The sequence below is a fragment of the Gymnoscopelus braueri genome, assembly GCF_963280865.1.
Source record: "Gymnoscopelus braueri genome assembly, chromosome: 24".
In the NCBI taxonomy this organism is placed as follows: Eukaryota; Metazoa; Chordata; class Actinopteri; order Myctophiformes; family Myctophidae; genus Gymnoscopelus; species Gymnoscopelus braueri.
Window position 1 is genome coordinate 21,230,890 of NC_137626.1, and position 26,789 is coordinate 21,257,678.

The following is a 26,789-nucleotide window of genomic DNA, read 5'->3' on the forward strand; positions in this document are numbered from 1 at the left end:
ACTGCCAAGGGAGTAGATTTTATATCAAATTGGGCCTGATATTGGTTGATAAAGAAAACCTGATATCAATTAACTGTAATCAAGTGCTTAGGAGAGGGATGGAGACATTTTTAACTCCTGTTTGCCACTGACCGACGGAAAAGTCAAAGAGACGGGAGCGTTGGAGGCGGCGAGTAGAAAAGACAAGTGGAAAGGAGGAGAGAGAGAGAGAGAGAGAGAGAGAGAGAGAGAGAGAGAGAGAGAGAGAGAGAGACAACATAATGACGCTGTAGAGGACAGACAGCAGAGAAGTGAGGAAAGAAGAGCAACGGAAAACGGAGACACAGCGGGGGGAAAGATCGGTGGCGAAGAAGTGGATTTAGTTTTAAATTCACCCGGCTGGCTGGTTGTCGGTGACATGCGGGGGACATGATGAACGACGGTAACGGGACCACCGGAGCCACCATGGGGCTCCTGATGCCCCTGTGGAACTTCAACGGTGAGTCAATTAACATCAATTATGTTGAAAACAACTTTTCATTAAACAGACATCGTTCGTTTCGTTTGTTCTGATTAAGTTTGTGTGCAGCACACATTCACACATGTGAGACAGACATAAAACAAAATAAAATCAGTTGCTTAATGGAAAAAAAACTTCCGAAAAAAAGTGTGTTAAAATTGGAATTGAAACGAAAAAAAATAAGACAGACAAGCAGAAATTGACAAATTGTAAGCTTAATTTTCACGTAGGAACAACCTCTTCATGTGCGCTAAATGACAAACTAACAATGTTCACTGAAATGACTGAAAGAGCATCATTTAAACACCGCACAAACAAGTCACATTACGATGAAAGTAGACTACTTATAGTATTTAAATTATGACTGTTTTAAGTTGTAGCCTACTGATTAACTAAAAAATAAACCAACAAGAATAACAACGTGGAATTCTCTGTGATTAGGAGGTAATTGATCATTTGATTCATCAGAAGATTAGAATGATCATTAATGAATGTATAATTGGAATGCTGCATGAATGAACAGTTGCCTTGAGCACATGAAACTGAAACATTTCTACAAAGTGCCATCAAAAACATGATGGGGGGGAGAGAAAGAAAGACGGGATGAGAGAGAGGGGGAGTGGGAGTGGGAGATGGAGATGTGTGGGGGGGGGGTGAGGGATGAGAGAGAACCTGCAAGAGAGAGGTGAGCGATAGAATGAAAGAGACAGGGATGTGAGAGGAAGGAGAGATATTTTACAGAGAGAACAGCAAGTTGGGAGAGAAATGCAGATGTGGTCTCTAGAAGGGGGGAGAGAGAAGGGGGGAATGGAAGAAATTGAGAGAGAGAGAGAGAGAGAGAGAGAGAGAGAGGGGGGGGGGGAGAGCGAGAGAGAGATGGGCTGGGAAGGGAAGAGAGGAGAGGAGATGAGATAATGAGACGGAAGAGTGTTCATGGAACTTGGACTCTCCACTCCGCTTCTCTGAATGATCAGGCTTTGCGCTCTCCTCCACCTCTGTCAATCTCTCTCTTCTTCTCTCCTGTCCTCCCCCTTTCTCTTCTCTCCTCTCCTCTCCTGTCTTCCCCCCCTCCGCCCCTCTCGTCCACTTCCCCTCATCACGTTCTCCTCTGTTCTCTGAATGATGTGTTGCGCTCTCCTCCGCTCCCCATCAATCTCTATCCTCTCCTCTCCTGTCCTCCCCCTTTGCTCTCCTCCTCCACTTCCCCCCCATCCCTGGATCCTCCTCTCCTCATGTGCATCTCACCGCTCTTCTCTCTAAATCTCGCACTTCTGCTCTGCTGTCCTCCGCTTTTGTCACCTCCTCACCTCTAGTCCCTGTCCTCAAATATTATGAGACATAAAGCGTCAGCTTCTCGAGAGACAAAAGGGGACACTTGAGAGACTGACATACAGGGAGATGCCAGCAGAAAGGGGAGTGAAAACACATGCGGCGTGAGAGAGACCAGCAGTGACAGGAGAGATACGTAGAGGGAGAAAGACCATTGGAGAGGGGAAGCAGATGCATGCATATATGAGAGAGAGAGAGAGAGATACAGAAGTGGACAGACAGCGACACTCAGAGAGAGACCAGCAGCAGAGGGGAGTTGGAGACACAGTGGGAGAAAGACCAGCAGAGAAGGGAGACAGAGCAACATAGAGGGAGAGAGACCAGCTAAGTGCAGGGAGATAGGGACACGTAGTGGCGGAGAGAGCAGCAGTGAGGGGAATTGGACAAAGACAAGTACAGGGAGAGATGCCGGCAGATAATTGAGATGTAGTCAAGTAGAGGGAGAGACCAGCAGAGACGGGAGGGACACGAGGAGCTGAATACAACAGCACTGTATAAATAGACCAAGAGAATAGAAACACAATACAATGCCGATAAAGGCAGTGTAGAATAGACTAGACTGGAACTGAGCTAAACTCGCAGTTAAAGCTGCAATCTGTAAGTGTTATGTCCTGCCATGGATTCATTCAGATATTGCATTCGTGAGCTTCAGGCAGTACTACTTGTCAACCAGTAGATGTCCTACCTGACACCACGGCATACATTTCTCAATGGAAGAGTAGGGAGACCACCTCATACAGATTGGTTAAAATAATGTTTTATTCAATAAATACGTTATGGATTGCAGCTTTAATGTTTGAATGTGATAGAGCAATATAGAATGTGGCATTTGGTGCACTTCTCAGATCAGAATTGACATGATCGAAACAACTTGTTCAAACTTCCCATAATTTAGTCACATCATAAAAGCAATTTCTCATTATTTTTGAACAAATTGCAAATGCTTTGGCACATTAATTCAAATGATCATGTACAACTGCCTGCTGTTGATGCTCACTGTATCATGTTGATCAAAATGTATTACGCAACAGATCTTTTTTTTTTAGCTTTCCTTGCCAAGTATAAAATGACACAGATGCTTTTGAATGGGTTAAAACATACAGTTATGTGTAACTTTGTACTATGTACTATGATTTTAGAAATGTACAGTAACTGACAAAAACTGCAAAGTAGAAAATATTATTTTTGAGAATACATGCTCAGAGCCTGTAGATTCTAAATGTTTAAATGTGTCAATCAATAATGTGTGTGTGTGTGTGTGTGTGTGTGTGTGTGTGTGTGTGTGTGTGTGTGTGTGTGTGTGTGTGTGTGCTGTAGTTGTGTAAACACCAGGGGAAATGCCAAATCCCAGATCCCACACGCAGTGGAAGGTTGATTGACGTTCCGCTGAGAGGAATCTTAAAGTGTGCGTGTGTGCGCGCATGCACATCGCAAAGTGTGAGAGAGAGAGAGAGAGAGAGGGACACAAAGAAATGGAATGATGGAGCGGAGGAAATAAAGCGTGGTGACATGGAGAGACAGAATGATTGATAGCCCCGAGTTGAATGCGAGCTTCAGGGGTCTGATGGGAACATTCAAACTTTTTTTCTTGTCCACTCCCTTTATTTATTTATTTCTGTATTTTTCTGTATTTTCCTTCAATCTATTGTGACTCGGTCACTATACAGTAATACTCCTCTCTCCACCTCTCCCCTGCTCTCCATTATTCCATTATATTACTTGACTCCAATGCCCGTTTCTCTCCTCTCCTCTCCTCTCCTCTCCTCTCCTCTCCTCTCCTCTCCTCTCCTCTCCTCTCCTCTCCTCTCCTCTTCAGCTAGATATTGTGTGTTTTTCCAAACAATTAATTCCTCTTTGTATTTGAAGAGTTCAGCATTGGCATTAGCTACCGTACAGCTGTAAAGAAGCCTATGTCTGGTAGTGTGCATGTGTGCTTTTATCCGTGTGTGTGAATCCATGTACAACATGCACCGGTGTGTGGCTTTTAAGCATTGAAGTGTGTGTGTGTGTGTGTGTGTGTGTGTGTGTGTGTGTGTGTGTGTGTGTGTGTGTGTGTGTGTGTGTGTGTGTGTGTGTGTGTGTGTGTGTGTGTGTGTGTGTGTTCATGTATTCATGTGTGTCTGCATGCATTAGAGTGTTGAGTGTGTGCATGTGTGTTCTTCAGTAGGATTCTCACTTTTAAGCCTTTCCATCTCCCTGTACCCCTGAGGCAACATCACTGGAGCACAGTAACCTACATACAAACAAGCAGTAATTTTGACAGTACATGTATGCCCACAGCCTGTAGATTCCAGTTTAAATGTGTGTGTGTGTGTGTGTGTGTGTGTGTGTGTGTGTGTGTGTGTGTGTGTGTGTGTGCGGGTGCGGGTACGGGTGCGGGTGCGTGCGGGCGCGCACTGTATGTGTGACAGTTCTGAATGGCTTTCAATACAATTCCTGTTATGAAGCCTTCACCCATCACTGTCTATGTGTGCTGTGTGCGCACGCGTGGCAGTTATATAACTAGCATGCTTTTGTTCATTGTGGATTTCTGTAAGCATCTTGGCAGTTTGAGACATCATGAGGACAGAGGGGAAAAAAGTGTGTATGTGTGTGAGGTGGGGGTGTGGCAAGAAACAGAGTTCTGAAGGAGAGCAGAGCATCATTAAGAAAAGTAAAAATCCACGGCATTGTGTTTGCATTAGCCTACTCTTGATGCGAGAGGATGATTACCGGCTTATTCTGATGCACATTATAGGCATTTGCAATTTGTATTGTGTATGGCTGTATTGTATTCTCTCTCTGTCCCTCTCTCTCTCTCTCTGGTTTGTACACATAAGAGTTTTAGAAAGAATATATGAATGACGTCTGGGTGGTGCAGGGGTGAAGTTTCTGCCCACCATTAGGGGTTTGAATCCTCTGCGCTGCATCCGCTCCTACGAACACAGTTGCCAGTGCTCGCAGGTGGGAAGCCGGATGGGGAGGGAATTCTCTGTCACTGCACTAGCAACTCCTACAGGCTTGTTAGGGTACCTGTTCAGTGGGGTGTGGAACTAGGAAGAATAGCTTTTACCTCTGCATGCGTCACATCCTCCCAGCAGTCAACTCCTCAATGTATTATTTCATTAATATCTGGCCAGGTATTTTCATATGAGAAATCCATAGGAAAGGTTAGGAAGATGAATAACCTCCTTTAGATATAGATAAATGTAACTATTTCTACCTTTAATTGTAATCCGAGACATAAATATATTCTCTATTTAAGATAATTCACTTACTTTCTTTGATAAGTGAACGGATAACATTCAGAATTTGTAGATATTTAAAGAAAGAAATCTGTGTTAGGAATCCCTCGTTATCTTTAGCGGCACACAGCTTTTGCATGCCAAAATCTTCCCATATGGCAGACATAACAACAGTGTCTAATAGGTTTTCAGCTGTTGCATATAGCAACAGAACCAGTGACCATGAATACACACCCAGCCTGCTTAGCGTCACAGCTTACAGTACAAGTGGAGTCTGACAGGGCAATGAAAGGACACAAGTAATGCCTTAAAGTGATGTTATGTAAGTTTTAAAATTTGGCACAATAATTCCATACGCTGGCTCTGAGCAGTACTTACTCTGCTTTCAAGCAGCTTCCCTCCTTGTGAGTTTCAACCTCAAGGCTTGATGGTTAGATTGGCCCTGTGCAAAAACCCTACCACAAGCAGTCTTCATGTCTGCTAATGGAGGGCTGCACAGGGGACTTTTTTCCCCTGGCGTCAGCCACAGGGTGGCCGTAGCTGAGTGAGTAGAGAGGCCATCTGGTAAGCAGAAGGACACTGGTTCGCCTCCTGGCACATGTCTAGGTGTCGAAGTGTCCCTGAGCAAGACACCTGACTTAACCCCTTACAGTTCCACCTGTGTGCTCTGCATGACCATCTGAGCAGTCATCAGCTGGGTGAAGCTGAAACTGAATTTCACCTGCAGGTTTAACAAAGGTCTCCCCTCCCTTCTAGGGAGGGGCAGTAGTTCATCTCAGGCTGACACAAATCCGGGTCTTTCGGCAGTATTGGCAGACTCAATCCCCCAAAATGTCCCTAACACTCTAACCTAAACTAGGCTGATTATTCCTGACCACTGAAGCTCACTGCAGTAAAAAAAAAATCATAAAGATTGATAAAACACATCTTTGTCTGAACATCTTGCATAGTGCAGCTTCACCGATTTTGCACCCAAATCCCATTTTAATGAAGTTGAGGACATAATGAGATAACATTTTGTTCAGCCTCTACCAGCACCTCCACAGTGAAGAGCATTGTGACACTCCCACAATAACTTTAGAAGATATGTAAACACCATCTACCGGTACTAATATTTGCTGACATGATACAAATGACTATTTACCTAATACAGGTTAAAACAAATACAAATACAAATAAAACAACATAATGAACAAATAAATAAAAAACATAATGAACCAAAGACAGTCTTAACAAGGTGATTGACATTAGCTTGAGGGGCCAACAATAAAGAAAAAAAGAAACTTAAGTAGAAAGAGAGAAAAACATTCAAGAGTCCTCTAACATGAACATACTTTCATGTTAGTCTCGCTTCCTTGGTAACGGGGACAAGCACACATCAATTATAAAGTCTCATAAAATAACATTATAAAAGGCGTCAGCTTTCTTTTGGCTTACGGTGCATAAGTGATGTAGCTACTCCTTTTAAAACCTAACTGAGCTCTCAGCTGACAGGGAGGCAGGCTTTCTGTAAACAGCCGTCAACTTTCATCCTTCAGGGAACACACTTCCAGCAGAACCAGGCAGGGGATCAGACGCTCTCGGCAATTGAGTCAAAACTCTTTATTCGGTGCTGCTTGGCATCCACCTGACCTCAGAGCAGTTCCTGTTCCCTTCTGCTGATGGAGGGGGCCTTGCAGGATTATGTGATTGTGACTCTATTTCTGTGAAGATTCTCTGGTGGCTGGCCGCCCTGCACCACAACACTCACACACAGCCACACGCGGTATCTGTCTCTTCTGTTGTTGTCTCTTTTCTGCTCTTTTGTTTCCTCCTGTTCTCTGTTCTTTCCTGCTGTCTTCTCTCCTCCCTCCCTTCTAATGGCCTAGTTTTTGGGGAAACCACAGCTGCCATGTTATAGAGAGAGAGAGAGAGATTGCGTGCGTGCGTGCGTGCGTGTGTGCGTGCGTGCGAGTCCCAGGTGTTGGTATTGGCACATCGGTCGTTAACTGGCATTAACTGTGTGAGAGAGAGAGAGAGCGAGAGAGAGAGAGAGAGGGATGGAGGGATGATAGTTGGTGTGAGCGAGGAGAGGATAACCAGGAAGGAGAGGAGGAGGAGACAAAAGGAGAGAGAAGGGATTAGGGGAGGAGAGAGGACAGGATATGAGGAGAGGAGGGAAACACAGGAGGACAGTACAACAAATGAAAGGCGAGGAGGACAGTTTGAGGAGACTAGACCATGTTATGTGCTTACAGTGTTCTGTTTTGTTCCAAATCATGTTAGTTATACCTTATAGTATAACATAAGGAAAGACAGATACATATAGCAATGCTGAAAATTATTGGTCGTCAACCGAACTGAAATGGACATATTATGTATGTATGTGCACGCACGCACACGTGTGCGCACACACACACACACACACACACACACACACACACACACACACACACACACACACACACACACACACACACACACACACACACACACACACACACACACATTCACTTTCTGGCACTTACTTTATGCCACCAGCACAAGCATTAACAGAACTATAAACAAGTAAGACGCGCGAACTGGCTAAAATGAGATGTATGTGGTTAATGGTTAAAACATTCTATTGCTTATTAATGTTAGCTATAAGTGAAGCGCCCTGTGCCCATAACAATTATGGAATCAAATGGGTTTGAGATGGAAAGTCCACTTTTAATGGACCTACCACTCTCACTTAATTGTTCCTATAATGGCTTTGAGAGCAAATGCTCGTAAAACCAGAGAACTTCAAGTCATAGTCCAGATCTCAAATTAGATTAACTGATGATGTGATAGACTAGAAAATAGTTCTGGATGATGGATATTATGGTAAAAGGACATTTTGGTCATAAAAAGCTACTAACTGTAGCTCTGGAATTGAATTGATTGGTCTTTTATTCCAACATCTGTTCTCTGACATCATCAGTGTCTTTAAGAAACCCTAATGCTTTCCTCAATTCAATGTCTTGTGTCGAAGCCACAGAAGTTTTACTTTAAGACTGATGTTGAATCAGACATTTTAATGGTTTAACTTGGCTTATGCACTCTCAAGCACAAGTAACATTTGTTCAGCTATTGACTGATATTCGTCAGCAATCAGCTGTAAAGCCTCTAAACGGCAGAATACAAAGTACTTCATCACTACAACTGGCACTAATAACTGAATTGATTTAGCGTGAACTATTTAGATGAATAGTTCAGTTTTCAACTCAGTGGAGCTCTTTATAGAAGTTAACTTTGCTTTGGCCCAGGCGCTTTGTATAAAAAATGCTAACTCTCTAATTATTTTCTCTTTCAACAACCTGTAGTTTTCCCCCACAGAACTAATATACTTAAATGTATTAATGATACAGTGAGAGGAGCTGGTTTCAGCCTACAGGTTTTTGCACTTTGGGGGTATGACGTCCCACTGAGACTCTTCCTTTCCGCATATTGAGGCAATTGGTACTGTGATAAAACATGGAATTCTTCAGGTGGATTGCAAGAAATAGTGAGCAAGCAAAAAAGTGGTTTACATGGACCCAAATTAACACAGCGATGCCTGCAGATATTATCCATTTAACGCTTTACTGCTGAGATCAATCTACACGGGGGAGGGGAGGAGGGGCGAGTGCAGAAAACGACAACAACAAAGTGCCTAAAGGTGGTGCTAGAGGAAAGGCCATGGGGTCAACAAAATGAGTAGGATTCCTCCTGCAATCATGCCAACAGTATTTGGTTATGAGATATCTTGTGTGGGTTCACCAAAATCAGTAGGGTTCACCCTCCAGGCGTTATGGCAGTGCACAGAAAATTCCATGGCAATCCAGCCAGTAGTTAATATGATATAATATGATATTCTGTTTTTTGTTTCATGCTCCCTGGCGGATGAAATCAATGATTTTGGTAGTACTAGGAAGGGCCTTTTAGACTCGTAGTCATACCATAGACAAGACAAAAAAGTATTTTTGTGTACAGTACAGGGCATAATACAAGGTATGTAAAAACCTGTGTCAGGCACAGTGAATTGGATGCTAATTGATGTTAATGCCATAATGGATTGGTTTACTGGAACGCTAATAATAAAACCGCCTCTGATGTACCACTATTATATCATTTGCCTGCATTATGCGTGAGTGCATGCGTGCGTGTGTTTTATTTATTATTTTCAATTTGAGTAATTTCCTGTTATTACTAATGGATTTATCCCCCAATGGATTGATTAATTGTAGATAATTGCCAGTGGAAGTTGCAGGGGTTGATTTGTGTGTGTGTGTGTGTGTGTGTGTGTGTGTGTGTGTGTGTGTGTGTGTGTGTGTGTGTGTGTGTGTGTGTGTGTGTGCGTGCGTGCGTGCGTGCAAAGCATTTATCATGTACATATTGTACGTCTTTTCAAAGTCCAAATACAAGAGGTGACAGGAGTTAGTTAGATGTGATGAGGTGATAAGGTGACATGAGTTGTGTCAGGTACTCAGTGCAGTTACTGACATGTTGACTTTGGTTCCTGAGACAAGAACCTATGAAAAAACAATGTGGGATTCATAAAACATGTTAGAATGCCTCGATGTTATGTCTTACACTGAACCAGTCCAGATGATGAATCCCAAATGGATGTGTGTGCCAGTTCATGAGACAAGTCCTTCTAATACTTCAAGAAAGTCACAAGTAAGACTAAAAGTAAAAAAATAATAAAGATTCTGGGAAAAACGGGTCTCTGAAAGAAGTCCATGCCCCATCCATTGACCCATCCATTGACTCTTTTAAGTACAGGCTCTGTCTGCTGTCAGCATTGACAACCTTATCAATAATTTCTTGTCAGGCTATTTTATAGTCAGTACCTGTCACTCCACAAGTTTATTTTCTTTCTTTTTTCAGTCACACACAACAATGAAACTTCTACTTAAGAGCATGAAAAGCTTTTTGCTGTGCACACGGCATGCCTTTTATGTCAAGTCAAGTCAGATTTATGAAGCACATAAAATACAAGCAAATACAAGAAAAACTGACAAACAACAAGACACACAATTCATAGGCATCAATAAACAATACATGGGCATACTGTAGTAGGCACAAGCCAAAAATGCTTTATAAGCCATAGCGAAAAGCTCTCCAATCTCTGAAGTTTTAGTGTTGTGCATAACTGAAGAAAGGAAAAGTAAAGAAAAAGCAGTGGAGTGCCAGGAACTGATTACAAAATTGCATAGCAAGAAATTATTATTAGAAAGATTCACCATTGATTAAGTTAAAAAAAACAAAGAAACGTTTGACTTCAAGTAAAAATTGGCCATAGGCTTTATAAAGATAGTGGGTGTGTTACATATCACATCAACTACGCTGATAAAACATTGGAACTGTAGTGGTAGTTTTAGATATGAATAAAGCATGAAGTAAAGAGAAAGCCTATTTGCTGAATATTCATCCATTCCATTGTAGAGGTTCTCTAGGTTAGCACCGCTGCAGTCAGGCCTGAATTGACCTCACTTGCCCACCTCCTCCCACGTTACGCATAAAAAAGTGAAATGTATTATGGCTATCGACACCATCTATTTCGGCCTACATGAACTTATAGCTAAAGCACAGGCTCACTGTGGTACCGTAGACGGGCATGGACCTACAAATACCCTATTGGCCCTTATACTGGAGCCCAAATCTGAATGCAACTCACATACCAATGCAACATGTCATGCTAACATCGTGTCTCTGTCGTTATCTCTCTGTCTGTCTCTGTGTCTCCCTTTCTCTGAAGCTCTCCACGCCTCTGTGGTTCTGAATGTTATACTTAAGCAATATTACACGAGAGGGTGTGCTTTACCGTCATTATTGTCACGCCTGTGATGCGGTCCAGGAACGAGGCGCAGCCGAGTTCCGCGTCCGCATCACAGAAGTGACAATAATGTAAGGTAAAGCACACCCTCGAGTGTAATATTGCGATTATACAACAGTTACCAACAAAACACATCCAAATGTATTCATATTGTGGGGCAATTCATAATTTAAAAAAATCGCTTATCCGTTTCCCTGTAAAGAGAAGAGTTTATTTGACTGAGACAAAATAGTCCCTGTGGCAGCGCAGCACTCTGTCTCTCTGACTCTCGTCTCATCAACACAGCTGATTCCAGTAGGCTATATGCTCCGTCGTACATCGTGTTACGTGGCCAAAATAACTGATCTACAAGCTCACAACGCGTCAAGATGGCGATGCCTTGTGAACTTGTAGATCGGCTATTTTTGCCGTGCGATACCTTCGTACGATAAAGTATAACATACACTGGACTGTTAACGAAATGGGAGTAATTTTACTTTAACACAGGAGGATATTTATACAGTATGGATGTTACCATTGAAATAAAGCACACTTTTTTCCAGTTATTCCTTTTATTATAGGATTTTAGGCGATTTAGTGTGCTCTCTTCTAACCATTGATCAACAGTAAGTCCACCAAATAAGTCAAAATTAACAACATAGTCCATCTTGCGTAGCTGTTTGTTCTCCGCCCGGTGGCGGCGGTGGGTACTGTCTGTTTGTTTTCCTACGTGGGACAGTCACAGCGTGACTTCACAGCACAGCTGTGTCATATATGGTCTAATCAGGTGCGGACTGCAGTGCGGAGTGATTTATTTAATGTGATTAGGCCCGTGATATGATGCTGGTTTGAATCACGGCTAGAAAGCTATTTCAACCAATCAGATTGCTTGGTCGGAACTACCTGTTGTATAATACATCATTCAGTAGCCTTACCTTTTGAAAGAACAACTTCTTTCTTGACTCTGTGCATTCAGCGTCGCTATTAGATCCATACTCTCATAAAATAACCTGTATGAGTGGGGAACTTCTCACTCCCTCATTGATCTGAAATACGCCAAATAATACATTTCGCTAAGAAAATAAATGTTGAATGCATCAAAAGTATACTTTACAGCCAAATCTGTTTGTACCCACTTTAAAAAAATCGCTTTTAGGAGCAATACTGTTGTGCAGACTTTTATTCTTTTGAACCAATGATTGTCTGTCTCAAACTAAGATTAGAGAGAAGATAGAAGTAATCTATTTCTCTCTCTCATTCCCTCTGTCTCTTCCATTTAGTTTGCACTTTCTGAACTCACAACATATTGGGTTTGAAGTAGAGATAAACTCTACCATTACACCCATGTGTAGTTCAGCTGTATATTGTACAGAAATACACCATTGTGGCCATGATCACAATTCTTCTTGTAGCACTTGGATAAATATTTGAGTTGAAGTTTGCTGAATTTGTACGGTAGGCTTTCCAACTTCTCCAACTTTACATTTGACTGTGCCCAACCCGCCACTGGAATTCCTTTTTATGTATTTCTCTCCTTGTGCAAATGAAGTCCGCAACTGCGTGTCCGCCGGGAGCCTCATCTTTCAGCGTTAGCTTCTTCTTACTTTATTGTTTACAGTGGGACCAAGTGCACCGGCGCGTGTTCTTATAAAACTGCTGAAAGCCGAGCATATTGTTAGAGCAGACATGCCATGCACTAGAAGCTAAAAATGATTCAGAGTGTATACACTTTGAATATTTGAGCTATAAAACACAGCGGCTGTGTCAGCATCTGCTGACTGCTGTTAGCTGGACACGGGGTCTGTTTTTGACCCAACGGCTCATCAACTGGGTAGCTGGATGCATGCCAACCCTTTGATGTGTGTGTGTGTGTGTGTGTGTGTGCGTGTGTGTGTGTGTGTGTGTGTGTGTGTGTGTGTGTGTGTGTGTGTGTGTGTGTGTGTGTGTGCGTGTGCGTGTGTGAGTGTACGGGTGCGTGTGCGTGGGTGTGTGTGATTTAACACCCTAGCTCTCCCAACCAAAATAACCCAGGCTATCTGATCCTGTGGTTATACTCACACCAAGGTCAAAGGAGTTTGGATGAAAAAGTAAATTTCTATTGCTGATGAAAATAGTTTGATGAAAGGTTGTTCACTGAAGCAAATGTCTGAGATGCCACGCAGGTGAAAGCTTAGAGATGATCTCACCCACACACGAAATTGGCAGTTATAGCTCTGCAGTACTCAATTTACTTGTCGGTATGATGACCTCTCCCTGTCTTAGAGTCTAGGATAGGACCCAGACTGTTGAGGCTACTGGCAAAGAGTTACCTCATTAATTGACAATCAGGACAAATTTAGATTGTGGAAGTCACACTGGGACAATGATTGAGCAGCTGATGGAATCCTATAGTGAGGAAGATGCTGCTTGATTGGATGATCATATGGGGCAGCAGCACTTGAACTGAAAATACCCAAAGGGCTTCTTTATTACCCAGTAGTTTAGAGCAGTGGTGGTTCTCCAACCTTTTCGTTTCAAGGACCCCCAGTTTGATATACATTAGGCCAAGGGTGGCCCATAACTCAGAGAGTTTACAAATGGAACCAAAGGCACCCGTATAGGGTTCATTTGGTTCTATTTGTACACCTTTATGGGTCCATTTGGTTCCTAAGTATCAGTCATTTAGCTGGGGACCCCCTGGAACCCGGACCTCACTTTGAAAACCACTGGTTTATAGTGCATTGTTTCCCACTGTTTTATATATGGTGTAAACTTGTGATGTGACAAGAAACTTGAAGTTGAAGTCAAAAGGTCTACGGATGGAAATTAGCATTCTTGCTAAATCCGGTGTATTTACTAGACCCTCCAGAAAAATGCGATTATGCGATCTCAGAATTTACCGCATAATCAGCAAAATGGCGCATAATTATGCGGGAGTAACGTTTTTTCAAACAGGCCGCATCGCATCGCATAATATGCGCATCACGTCGCATAATACGCACATCGCATCGCATAATATGCGCTTCGCATCGCATATTTCGCAACTTTTAACATATTTCGCATTTTTCGCAACTTTTCGCATATCGCATATTTCACATATTGCCCGCGTTTTTCTGGAGGGTCTAATTTACACAGCATTGTATGTGTGGTGTTCATTATTATGCGCTCTCTAGTCCAAATAAACATATACATAAATAAAGCACACATTCACGCTTGCATAAAATCGCACGCACTCACGCACGCACACACACACACACACACACACACAGATGAATTGGTAGGGTTATTTGCCAAGTTGTTCATATTGTGTGACCCAGTTCAAGTCGGTGCCATCATTTTAATGACAGACTATTACTCGGCAGACTCAGCTGAGAAATATGTGACTCAGCTGCTCTCACAATGTAACCGGAATCCTGCCTTGTATTTATTTTATTTATCAGTTAGCTGGCACAGCAGCAACAGTGTTTCTTCACGGGGGCCGGGCTCTAATAAGCCTTGTCAAACAGTAATCACCGCGCCGTTTGTGACATGTGACTTTGATTGGCCGTCTAGCAGAGTCTAAGTGCAAGAAGGCCTCGGGATTATTAGCTCCGCCCCTTGCGGAGTGCATCGTGCAATTGAGTATGAGCCCACAGGTCTGTAACTCTGAGAGTGTACAAATCAGAATCAGCTTTATTCATCACATCACAGGATTACAAGCGTAAGGAAGTGGGTGAAAGTATTTTGTATTTTGTGCACTTTCCATTTATCTTGTAGTATTCCGTGAGAAGAGAGAGGATAGAGCAGAAGTGGAATAGGTATGTGACAGCAGGTATATACTTTACATGGTGTTTAGAACATTAGCATCATATTTGGTTCCAGTTGTACACTCATGGGATGTCATTGAAATGAAAAGGTGTCAGGACCACTGCACTGGAAGACTTTGACTTTGAAAAGTCTGTGGTTCCCATTTCTTGTTACATCTCACTTGTTACATTTTGGCCACCTGCCACCGGTCTTTGCATGAGGTTGAGCTGACTTGACCTCTGCTAGAACAGGTATCTGTGCTTTCTGTGCCTGGTTGGGAGCAAACAGATAACAGGGCTTCAAAACACTCTCTACTTAAAAAACACATTCAAGGCCAGGCCACCTCAATGTCTCAGTGAAGTTCACCCAAGTTAAACTGAGATACATGCTGTACACGTATCTCGCCATCTCTCCCTTCTCTCTCTGACACCCATGTTTCTCTTTCTCGTTCCCATCCCTCAAGCTATTTTGGTTCTCTCTCCCTCTCTCTCCATTCCTTTCTTTGCATCCATCTTTGCATCTCATGCACAACTAGACGCGTCGCAATTCAGGGCAATTGCAAAGTGTGGTTGCGCCGACGCGATTCGCGGGTCGGTGCCGCCGGGACCCGAGTAATACGCTGGGAGGAATACCGTCGGAGGCTGCGGCAATTACATTGTCACGTCACTCCTGAGATCACTTGCTTTTCATTTTGAGAGGATTGATCCCCCAAAAATCATGTTTTTGCATAAAACGGTTACGTTTTGGGCATTTGTGGCGCCCTCTATGGGTCAAAGTGGAAATTATTTTGGGGATTCGTTGAGTAAACCACCCTCGACATGTGATTTAAATTTGGGATTGACCGGACGTTTCGTTCGTGATTTGTAGCATTTTTGGTAAAACGGGCCCCTCCCACTAACTTTGGAAGCCATTTACGGACGAACGGTAAGGACTATCAAAATGCCGTTTGGATATGTTTATCGCATTGGCCCAGAGATCATGTGTACCGATTTTTGTTAAATTTGGACAAAATATATGGGAGGAGGAGCTAAAAGTGTGTTTTGAAGAAAATTCAAAATGGCGGAAAATCTATCCTGACGCAAATGGGCGTGGCCTATATGGGGAGATGCGTCATGACCCAAGGAATCTAGGGAAAAGGAAATTTTGATTTTACGACCTACGGTTCAAGAGTTATAGGCCAAAACGTAAAGGGGGCTGTTATAGCGCCACCATGTGGCCGATTAGTGTAATTATTTTATCAATAATTTCGGACTAAATTAGGAACCTCCCCTCCAAATCTGGTAACTCTAGCTCTTACGGTTTCTGAGAAAAAAATACTTGAATTTGAGTTTTTGCACTTTTCCATTAAAGTGGATGGGGAAATTTAATGCACTAATAAATCAATATCAATAAAACTATGCAACCAATCTCTTAGCCTTATACAAGCGCACGATTCCCGGTGAGGCCGGTCATTTTGACATATGGCACTAAATTGGGAAAAATAAACTGTGGGAGGAGAGACGATCTAAACTATTGTTTATCTAGCTAAATAATAATAATAAAGTCGGAGGATTACTATAGTCTGGTTGCCCTGTTAGGGCAACCACACTAATTAATCACTGCTCTCTCTGCTCTCTGGCAAACCCTGATACCATCTCTCTCTCTCTCTCTCTCTCTCTCTCTGTCTCTCTCTCTGAGGAGAGCAATTGTCCTTCCTGCCCACCACAGTGCCTCCAGCTTGGCTGGGGCACACCAACAAACCCTTATTAAACTGCGCACACAGGTTGTGTGTAAGCGATTCCCAAACCAGTTGATTTGAGGAGCGCTTGTTTTGGTGAGCACCGCTCCTGCCACGTGTCTCAGCCAATCACAGCCATTGGGGGGGCGGTGTTTTGAGTTCACAGTACACCTTCTAAGCCTTCTTCCTCCACTCTGGAAAGCAAACTGCAGCCGGAAGTTTGATCAAAACAGCGGCGGACTGGCCATTTGGCGTACCGGGCAAATGCCCGGTGGGCCGCTGGGCCGTTGTAGGATTATTACGATCATTTCCGGGTCGCGCGGCCCAATTATTAGTTACGTTAATGTTTGGGCTGGGATGCTTTCCAGCAGGGGCCTCAGTGCGGCTGCAGAGTTCATGTGCAGGGCTGGGCTGAAACAGTGAAACGCCCCCCCCCCCCCCCCGTTGACAAAACGGCCCGGGGGGTGGTGGGCCGGTTCGGACCAAAATGCCAGGGCTGAATTTTGGTCCCAGTCCGGCCCTGGATCAAAATGTATTTTCATACCTGACTTTGTTATTTTGCAACCTGTCTGCGCGCGCATGCCTGCGTGATGTCAGTGATGTGGTTTGATAAAGGGTCTGTTGGTCCATGTTCGAGGGTGGGAAGCTGGCAAGGGAGAGCGTTCTCTCTCGCTGCACCAGTGACTCCTAAAGGTTGGTTCGGGGCTGTCTGTCTGGCCGGGAGCAGAACAGAGAGGGACATGTTTTTCTACATTCATTACGTCCTCCCTGTGAAACTCCTTACTGTCAGTTCAGTTGAATAGAAGCGGCTGGTGACTCCATGTGTGTCGGAGCCTCGGAGGACATGTGGTTCTTCTCTACGCTCTCCCCAGACAGGGACCATGCAAACATGGGAATTGACAATGACTAAAATGGGGGAGAAAGAAATGAAAAAGATATGAGAGAGAGAGAGAGAGAGAGAGAGAGAGAGAGAGGGAGAGAGAGAGAGAGAGAGAGAGAGGGAGGAAATGATGGGAAGTTCTATTTACAGTCTGATGAAAAGGAAGTGGGACTGTAATCTGTGGATATTTAATAACACTGTCACTTATAATCACAAAGTGCTGTCTATCATTTGGCCGACGTCTCTGACTCGCTCTCTAACTACACGTACTGTGGGAGCACTGAATGAATGAAGCTGAATGAATTTAAATGTGAAATGTTTTTTTTTATGTTCCTGTTGTCTGCACTGTGTGTGTGCGTGTGCGTGTGCGTGTGCGTGTGCGTGTGCGTGTGCGTGTGCGTGTGTGTGTGTGTGTGTGAAGGAGTACCAAATTAAGAAGTAACAGAGATTTTAGCTCCTCTTTAAGTTGCAAACGAGCTGCTCGAATTTCAAGATGAGCAATTAGCTAATAACCATAACAAAATGACTATAACACATGCAGTACATAAGTGTGTGTGTGTGTGTGTGTGTGTGTGTGTGTGTGTGTGTGTGTGCGTGTGCGTGTGCGTGTGCGTGCCGTGCTTGTGCGTGTGTAGGCCTTTCTCCCTGCTGATGGGAAGTGTTTGATGTGGCTGCCAAGTAAAGAAAACAAAGCCGCAAAAACTATGTCAGCATTCCATTATACTGTAGCTAGCCACATTTACATTGATATCACTGATCTTAATCCCCACATTAGTAGCATTAGCAGCAATTAGCGCTACATTCACACATCCATGACCTAACAACAACACTTAAAAAGCCTGCTGCGACTGTGTGTACACGCCTGTCACTTCATTTTTCTGTCATCAACGGCTGATCATTACAAGGACCATGGACCCCATCTGAAAATATTTATTTTGTAGCACAGAGTTTTTTCAAATGTTAGCTCTACAAGCTCCACAATGTGTTTTTTGTTGTCGTTCTTTTTTAGAGTGTGTGTGTGTGTGTGTGTGTGTGTGTGTGTGTGTGTGTGTGTGTGTGTGTGTGTGTGTGTAAAACACTTTTACTTTATGGATAAGGATTTCTTTAGAAATGAACAATCATAAGGATACAAGGACCGCACTCAGCAAAAACAAGCTTACTTACTTATTGTTTCATCTCAAAACCAAAGACAAACTCAACTTTTTTGGACCTCCCATTGTTTATCAGTGTTCAGACCCTCCCCCAACGCTCATCACTGCTGTAGGGGACGGTTACTGTAAGATCCCCTCAAAAATGACTGTCGTGAGAAGGCTATTATTCCGTGCTCCATTGACTGATGTACAGTGGGTGATTCACTCACTGAACAATAGAAATGCTACAGTTGGCTGGATGTAAGGGCATGTTTGTCAGCATGTTACATTGTGTTATCCATGGGCTAGTGTAATGAATAGAACATCTGCATGGAGGAACATGTTCATCAGCATGTTACATTGTGTTATCCATGGGCTAGTGTACAGTGTTGCCCAGTCCGATTATTATTTGTTGTTTTTCTGTAAAGTTACTTGTAAATATCAGTAGTTGCAGGGTTTTTCTCTTGTTCCTAAAGTGTTGTTGCTTATTTGGCCTTGTTTCCTAATGTTGTTTCTCAGTGCTTCTCAAACGTTACATGTCAAGGAAGGACATGTTAAGGACCCCCAAATTACTATATATTTGGCTTTGGACCCCCATCTGAAAAGATGTTGACGCATTGTGAACTTAGCTATTTTCAAGTAGCTGATTATATAAGGGGTCAAGTGGTAAAACTAATGCTTTATTAAGTAATTTTGCCGGGGACCCCCTGTGTGTGTGATCATGCGGCCTAGTCACTTCTTGTTTTCGTTGACCTGGCCGCTTGTTTCTCTTGCAAAATCTGAACATCTGGATGGAGGGACAAGTTTGTCATCATGTTACATTGTGTTATCCATCATGGGCTAGCCAGTGTAATGAATAGAACATCTGGATAGAGAGGGCAAAAGTGTGTGAGGGTGCCAGACAGGTAGACAAAAGCACGAGATTCAATGTGGACACAGATTTTGGAGACGAACAAAGAGAGGATGTGTGTGTGTGTGTGTGTGTGTGTATTAGTGATGCACCGGTAGGGTGTTTTAATACCTGCATCCACCCGAACCATTATGAGAGCCAATCTACAGTTCCCAACCAGCAAAAATAATTATGTGTTGATCAACCATCCAGACCCGACCGGCAAATCACCAACTTAATGCATTATAGTAGCACAATTTGCAGGACTGAGTGCCAGGCTATAAATAAACAGAAGAACTGAGAACATCTCTTACTGAACATGTCATCAAATGGGTGCAAGTCAGAGCAGCACAACTCCACAAACTCATTAGATTTAGCATAAGTGGCACCTTGTTTTCCATTAATTCTGTAATTAAGGGGCTGATTGGATGGAAATTGTTGTGTGGGCTTGCTAGGCTCTGGGGTTAGCAGGCCCATTACATTAATGCCGATTTAGGTTTGATATACCTGATATACCTGTCACCTGCCATGATATTTGTACAATGCCTTACAACTCAAGCACGTAATGTAGTCTGTAATTGTGTCATCGTAAAAGTCAACTGGCCTGAATCTCTCCCACACCTTTAGCACCTTTTTCAGCTCACCTTAGCATCACCTATTTGTATTCCTCTTAATTAAGTCGGCCATTTCATCATTGGCAGCCTCTTCTTTCTAACCCCCAAACTCGTAGGGAAAGACACGTTTTGTGTGTTGACCTGCCCGCTCCGATCCGTGATATTTTCTAGTAAGCTTAGCTTACCCGATCCTGCCAGACCTGTTGGTCGACCCACACAACCCCCATTTTATATGATTTTTTATCAACACATCGGCCTTCAAATGTGTTAAGTCATGGCCAGCATCTGGTGGACAAACACAATGTGATTCCTCTCTTTCAAACTTCTCTCTACGCCTCTTCTTTTATCTTTTTCATTGTTTAAGGTTGTTCCCTCTCTCTCGCCATTCTCTTCCTCTCTGTGTCTCTCGTGCTTCTCTCCTCTCTCTCTCTCCATCTGTTTTTCTGTCAATGTGAAATATTGCCTTGTCAGCTGAGCTGCCTCTGTGTAACTAGATTTAGCCTGTATATATATATTGTGCTTAATACTAAATTGTGCCCTCGTTCAGTTCCTCGTACAATCTGTTTTTCCTGTACACCCACCTATAAAATGAGGCCAATCGATAGCCTTCACATAACGTACCTGTTTCAGCCACTCAAACTGTTAAAGCTGTAATCTGTAACTTTCGTGTCCAACGGTCCGGAATCTGAAAACTTAGAAAATAACGATAGTGCATTTATATTCATCAGTGCAATTACAATAGTACAAGTTAGCATTTGGTAAAATATCAATATCTACTATAAAATGTATATATACTGTATATTTATACAAATTGAAAACCATACTGTATCTACAGACAGTAGTACAAAACCCATAAATCTGCACAGATGGACTACCATGGTTGCAAGTGGATTTAGGTCGGCCTAAAATTGTCTGTTCCTGTAACCTGGTTTCAGATTCTGTGTTTAAATCATACAGGAGTTGAAGTCCAAACAAAATGTGTGCTTCCCTCTTGCCTCTCTATACAGTTATCAGAGACCAACACTGTCCAATACATCAGATCATATTAAGTAACTCAGGACTTGAGTTGTCTTTTGACTACACTTTCTTACTCATAGTAATCATTTGGATGACTACTTCTACTTCTACTTTGGTCATTAATTTAAAGTAGCAATACTTTTACTCAAGTACAGTTTTTGGCTACTCCACCCAGCTCTGCTCACTTGTTCCCTTCTGTTTCCTCCTTTCCCTCACTTCCTTTCTTCCTACAGTAGGTTACTGATTCACATTCACTCTTTCTCTTCCTGTTTTCCATCATCCCCATGCGTTCCATTCTTAGGCATATCATATGTCTTGAGGAGACACGTAGAGGAGAGGACACTGAAGTCTCAATGTGACACTTACTGTAATATTTAATAGTCATCATTTATTGACCTGCCTGGTGTAAAGTGTATAAATAGACATTCCCATGTGTGACGGCATTGTATTATTGATATGCAGCGACGGGATGAATGTATGCATTTCTCCATTATTGATAAAGGAGGGATAGATGGAATACGAACAAAGGGAATAGAAGGGGGTCAGTGTGAGAGATGAGAGAGATGAAGGGTGAGAAAGAGAGAGTGGGAGACTGAATGAGATATACAGAGGAGAGAGTGAATGTAGGCTACTGTACTGTATATACTTTTCTATTATTGATAACCAGTGATCCTAGATGTTGGATGAGACTTAAGGGATGGAAGGAGGGTTGGAGACTGGAGTGTATTAGGCAGAAATACTGAGCAGCTGTGACAGAGTGACTTCTGGTCAGGGTTCGAGGCGGGGACATTTTCTTAACCACTTAAGCCCTACAGTATATATCGTACGTGAAATAGTGAAAATAGCCGATCTACAAGCTCACAACACCTTCCATCGCAATGGAAAAATTCAATCCAAATCCAATCCAATCATTTTTACCCCTTTTTTTCTCTCCAATTAAGTCATGATGATGAACACTTTTGTGTTCCCTTCTGGCTCACCTGCCAGTGAGGAGCCCCCTCCGGGGGTATCCCCCCGATAAAAACCCTGCTGACAGGAGTACGCACATCGTACAAAGATCACCCTTCCTCTCCGGCTTTCCTCCCTGAACACTGCCAAATGTATTCGTATAGACACTCAGCCAAACCGGATGCACTGCGGTGGGTTCGAACCATAGACTGTAAAAAGAATGGACAGCGTTACGCCCATAGACTGTTCAGACTGTAAATGAAGCCTATTTTTCAGCAATTTCAAATCCGCCATCTTTCTATATCGGGTCATATCCTATGCAACCGGAAATGAATGCTATTGGTTGGATAACTTGTCAATCAAGAGCGGGGGCAGGGAATGAATGCTATTGGTTGTGTAGCTTGTCAATCAAATCATCCCGCCCCTCCTAGAGCATACCCTACTTTATCATCAACTTTAAAATAAATGGGACCACAATTTACCAAAACGCATATCATGGTGATTGAAAGTAGACTTTAAACTAGCGACTGGAAGCATATAGTATTTATGACAATGTTTAATAGGTAAGATATTTAGTCTAAAGTTCGTCAAAAACCTGAATGGAGAAAAATTCTTTCTGACACCAGCAGGGATAAAACAGCGAAACTACAGGCCATTCATATGAACTGTCACTTCCTATATAGACTCAATTTCAAAGCCGGATGCTGGGCTATATGCCTTGACATATACCCAATGAATGAACAGTGTAAGATATCAAAAGCAGACACATGGATTACCATAACAAATCGAACCCTGCTCCAGGTGGTCTTGAAAGATTTGTGCATGCAGACTTCAGTGCCTCTTTCTATTGGTCTGTCTATCATATCATATGGCTGGGAAAATGGAAACACTTCACCGTTTTCCTTGAACCCTTTGATATTGCCTTTCTGAGTCCGTCCAGGCGGCATCTTCAGAGAGAAGGAAGAAAGACGAGTGCGTTGACTTTAATGTTTCCCCCAAGGAGCAAAGAGAGAAAATGACAGACAGCAGGAGAGGAGCAGAGGAAAGGAGGAAAATAAAAGCTGATGATGAATAGATCAGACAGGGAAGAGATAAAGAAGTTGAGTTATTTGAATTGGTGACTGATTGCTGCCAGACAGACCCGACAGAAAGCAACTCTGATGCGATGGAGCCAATCAAACTCTCCTCTAATGATGACGTTTTTGTCCCCCAGTGAAGATTGATTGTGATTGATAGGTATTGAATATGCCGGGACGATTTCACGCTAATGTAGCGTGACATTCGTTTATTCATTCATCCGTGCATTTGTTCAATTAATCATTTGTGTACATTAATTCCAATGAATAGAATCACGTACATACTCCATTTCTCCATTCAACCATGATCTGTTTGTTTTTTCTTCATTTTTTCAAGGAAGGAGCCTGTGTCCACTGAATTCATTCATTAGCTCGTTCATTCAGCCTTGCTGTTGCCTCATTCATCGATTCGTCCATTAGTTTATTCATTAGCTGCTGTCGTTTTACAGACTGATTTTGGGTCAATGCGGGAACCTCTCTTCCATTTCACTTACCACTATAGATCTATTCATCTGTCCGTCCATCCATCCATCCATCCATCCATCCATCCATCCATACATACATACATAGATTCATTTATCCATTCATTCATTCATCCATCAGAGATTGTACATGCAGTGCTGTTGCGCATGGATAGGCAAAGACCAGGCTATATGATGAAACTACATCAACTGCCTCCGCATTTGTGTACTTGCATTTACATACTGTATGTACAGTACAGTAGGTGCATGCATCCGCATTATGTACGCACTGGTATCCATACAGTATATTTTCACGTGCCAGTAGATGCCTGTGTGTACTGTACGATTTTGTGTGTGTGCATAATGATGCTTTATCGCTCTCCACCCTGTGTGTGTGTGTGTGTGTGTGTGTGTGTGTGTGTGTGTGTGTGTGTGTGTGTGTGTGTGTGTGTGTGTGTGTGTGTGTGTGTGTGTGTGTGTGTGTGTGTGTGTGTGTGTGTGTGTGTGTGTGTGTGTGCCTTTATGCAAGCATAAATGTGGTGAACTTATGCATGTCGATCTTCATGAGTGTCAGTGTGCGCTTGAATATCAGACTGTGTGTGTGTGTGTGTGTGTGTGTGTGTGTGTGTGTGTGTGTGTGTGTGTGTGTGTGTGTGTGTGTGTGTGTGTGTGTGTGTGTGTGAGATTATGAGTGTGACAGACAGGCTCATCAAAGAACAATCAGCCTCAGGATTCACCCAAGAGTGATTCCCTTTTTTCCCTCTATTACTTCCAACTCTCTCTCTCTCTCTCTCTCTCTCTCTCTCTCTCTCTCTCTCTCTCTCTCTCTCTCTCTCTCTCTCTCTCTCTCTCTCTCTCTCTCTCTCTCCGCCTCTCTTTGTTTCCATCCTTTTTTCCTTTCTCTCTCTCTCTCTCTCTCTGTGTCTGTCTTCATTTGTGAAAATGAATTAAATTAACTTCTATGTTCACATATTTTGTTCCTTCCGTCTAATTTAAAACGTACAAATTTAACATGTGACGTCACAACAAATACTTTTTCAACACACCAATACTGCAATATCCCGAGTGTTACGGGTCCATTTTCACACTCTTGAGTGTTAAATGAACACTGAAACAGTGCAGTCCGGGACAACGTAGCCTACATCCAGGGGTTTCCTGTTTGAAAAGTGTTTACAACACATGTTTACAACACATGCACATTTTCGCACACTCAGCGTATGACACAGCAGTTTGAAAACATTTTGCAATCAGCTAATAACCCAAGGAGTGATTAGCCAGTGTCTTGATTTCCTATATGGCATCTCAGTCTAATCAGTCTGTGGCCGTTACAACCTGAGTTCGATTTGCTCGGGCGGATGCCTCGATCTGCTTCTGATATCCCTCCTAAATCATTTTTTAGCACGGGTGGGGATAGGTTTTATCCCTGCTTCTGGTCAGACTGAAAGAAGTATATAGGGTTTAAAGGGCTAGACCACTTTGGTAGAGGTTTGGGTCGTGTAGTTAACGAGTGGGCGAGAAATCTAAACTAATTGCCCCATTGACTAGAAATTGTTCATTCAAAATATGCTCAATGACTTACGTCTTTTTAGCCCGTAAATGAACGCAAACAAAGCTGATCTTGTTCTTGTTTTTTCAACCCACAGTCCAAACTCTGTGAGATTCATGGCAGCATTTATAATCCCATGCATTTGAATGACAGAATCCATTTTTGCAGACAGACAGTAATGTTGGAGATGACAGTAACGTGTTAAGTCAGTGGCTCTCAAACATTTTCATGTCAAGGACCCCACAAAATGATACAGGGGAGTAGCCACGGTTGGGCCCTACCATATTCAGCCATTTTGATAACAGTGTATCCGAAATCCGTCACAAACCCGCAAAAAAAGGACCCAAAACCCACCAAAAACTGCAAATTTTCCGTTTGCGCACGCACGGTCTGGGTACACATGCACGCGCGTGCATGCGTGCCCACCCGCTCCTGCCTAGGCCCAGCCTACGCTAGCGTTCTGGCTATGCCACTGAATTGATGTACTGTGTTTAGACTCTTCCTCATTTAGCTGGGGACCCGCTCCAGAACCCCTGGGGGTCCCTGGACCTCACTTTGAAAACCAGTTTAGTAATCTACTGTATAGTTTTGCCTGCTCCCCCATTCTCTCTCTTTGTCTGTCTGTCTGTCTGTCTGTCTGTCTGTCTGTCTGTCTGTCTGTCTGTCTGTCTGTCTGTCTGTCTGTCTGTCTGTCTGTCTGTCTGTCTCTCTCTCTCTCTCTCTCTCTCTCTCTCTCTCTCTCTCTCTCTCTCTCTCTCTCTCTCTCTCTCTCTCTCTCTCTCTCCCCCTCTCTCCCTCATATCCACACACATGCATAATATATTGACGGTGGCATTTATTTGGAGTATCGCTTCCAGGCACCAATATGTGCTTATCCTTATCCTTAGCTGAACTTTCTTTCCTTTTCTTTTTTAAAAATCTGGAGGCGAGTCGAGTTGGCCCAGACAGAGAGAGAGAGAGAGAAAGAAAGAATGAGAGAGAGAGCGGACAGATGAAGAAATGGAGAAAATGAGGGAGACCCTGCCGATTCACAGGAAGTTGAGAGAAGGATAGACATTTTGCTGAAGGGCGTCAGAGAATGGAGGACAGTGTTTGAGGAAGGTCATCACCTTCAGAGAAACTTTACTAAACTCTCTCTTTTGGTATTTAAATGGACACTGGCATGATGGTTCTACATTACATCCAGGCTTAGATTTGTTAAGAAACAAAACAAAACAAAAAACAGGGCGGACATTTTCTTAACCACTTAACCCCTTCTTAACCACTTAAATACTTCTTCGTACGACAAATATAGTGAAAATAGGCGATATACAAGCTCACAGTGCATCGTTAAGCATTGTGAGCTTGTAGATTCGCTAACACTATTAGCTATTAACCAATTTGCCCAAATTTGCCCAAAATAGGGAGGCCTGGGTTAATGCGGTTATCATACATTTTTAATAAAATGGTTAAATTGTGATATCATCAAACATAAATATCAAATATATCAGACATTCTACATTTACCAAAAGGAAATGCATGTACTGTGTTCTATTCTTTCAGACCAGAATCAGGGATAAAAAAATAAATCCACCGGTCATAAAAATGAATGACCAGATAAGAAGGGGGACATCAAAAGCAGAGGCTTGGATTCTTGCCTATCCCCCCCAGCAAATCAAACCCTGATTGGGCTATACCTCTAAATTACAAAGCACTTTGGGTCAACTTGTGTTATTTTCAGATGTGCTATACTGTATAACGCAGAGAAGCACAGATTATGTGCTTCTGTGCGTCTCTGAAACGCTGCCTGAAGTTGTGCTGAAACATTAATCCCAATAACATCAGTGGAAGCCTATGGAAACGATGCATTTTGCACTGTTTTACAATGGCTAGTCTGGCTACAGTTCTTCAGTGG

The 26,789-nt window shown here is 42.9% G+C and overlaps 1 protein-coding gene across 1 annotated transcript in view; it reads left to right on the forward strand.

The window, feature by feature from the left end:
* Nucleotides 1-424: 424 nt before the first annotated feature.
* The window catches only part of chrm4a (cholinergic receptor, muscarinic 4a), a gene marked incomplete at its 3' end in the record, with an annotated part of 47,747 nt that continues 21,382 nt past the window's right edge, over nt 425-26,789 (forward strand). Inside the window, exon 1 of the mRNA XM_080422529.1 lies at nt 425-478. Coding sequence (XP_080278655.1) covers nt 445-478 — 34 coding nt within the window. The 5' untranslated portion in view covers nt 425-444. The remainder of the gene's footprint in view (nt 479-26,789) is intronic.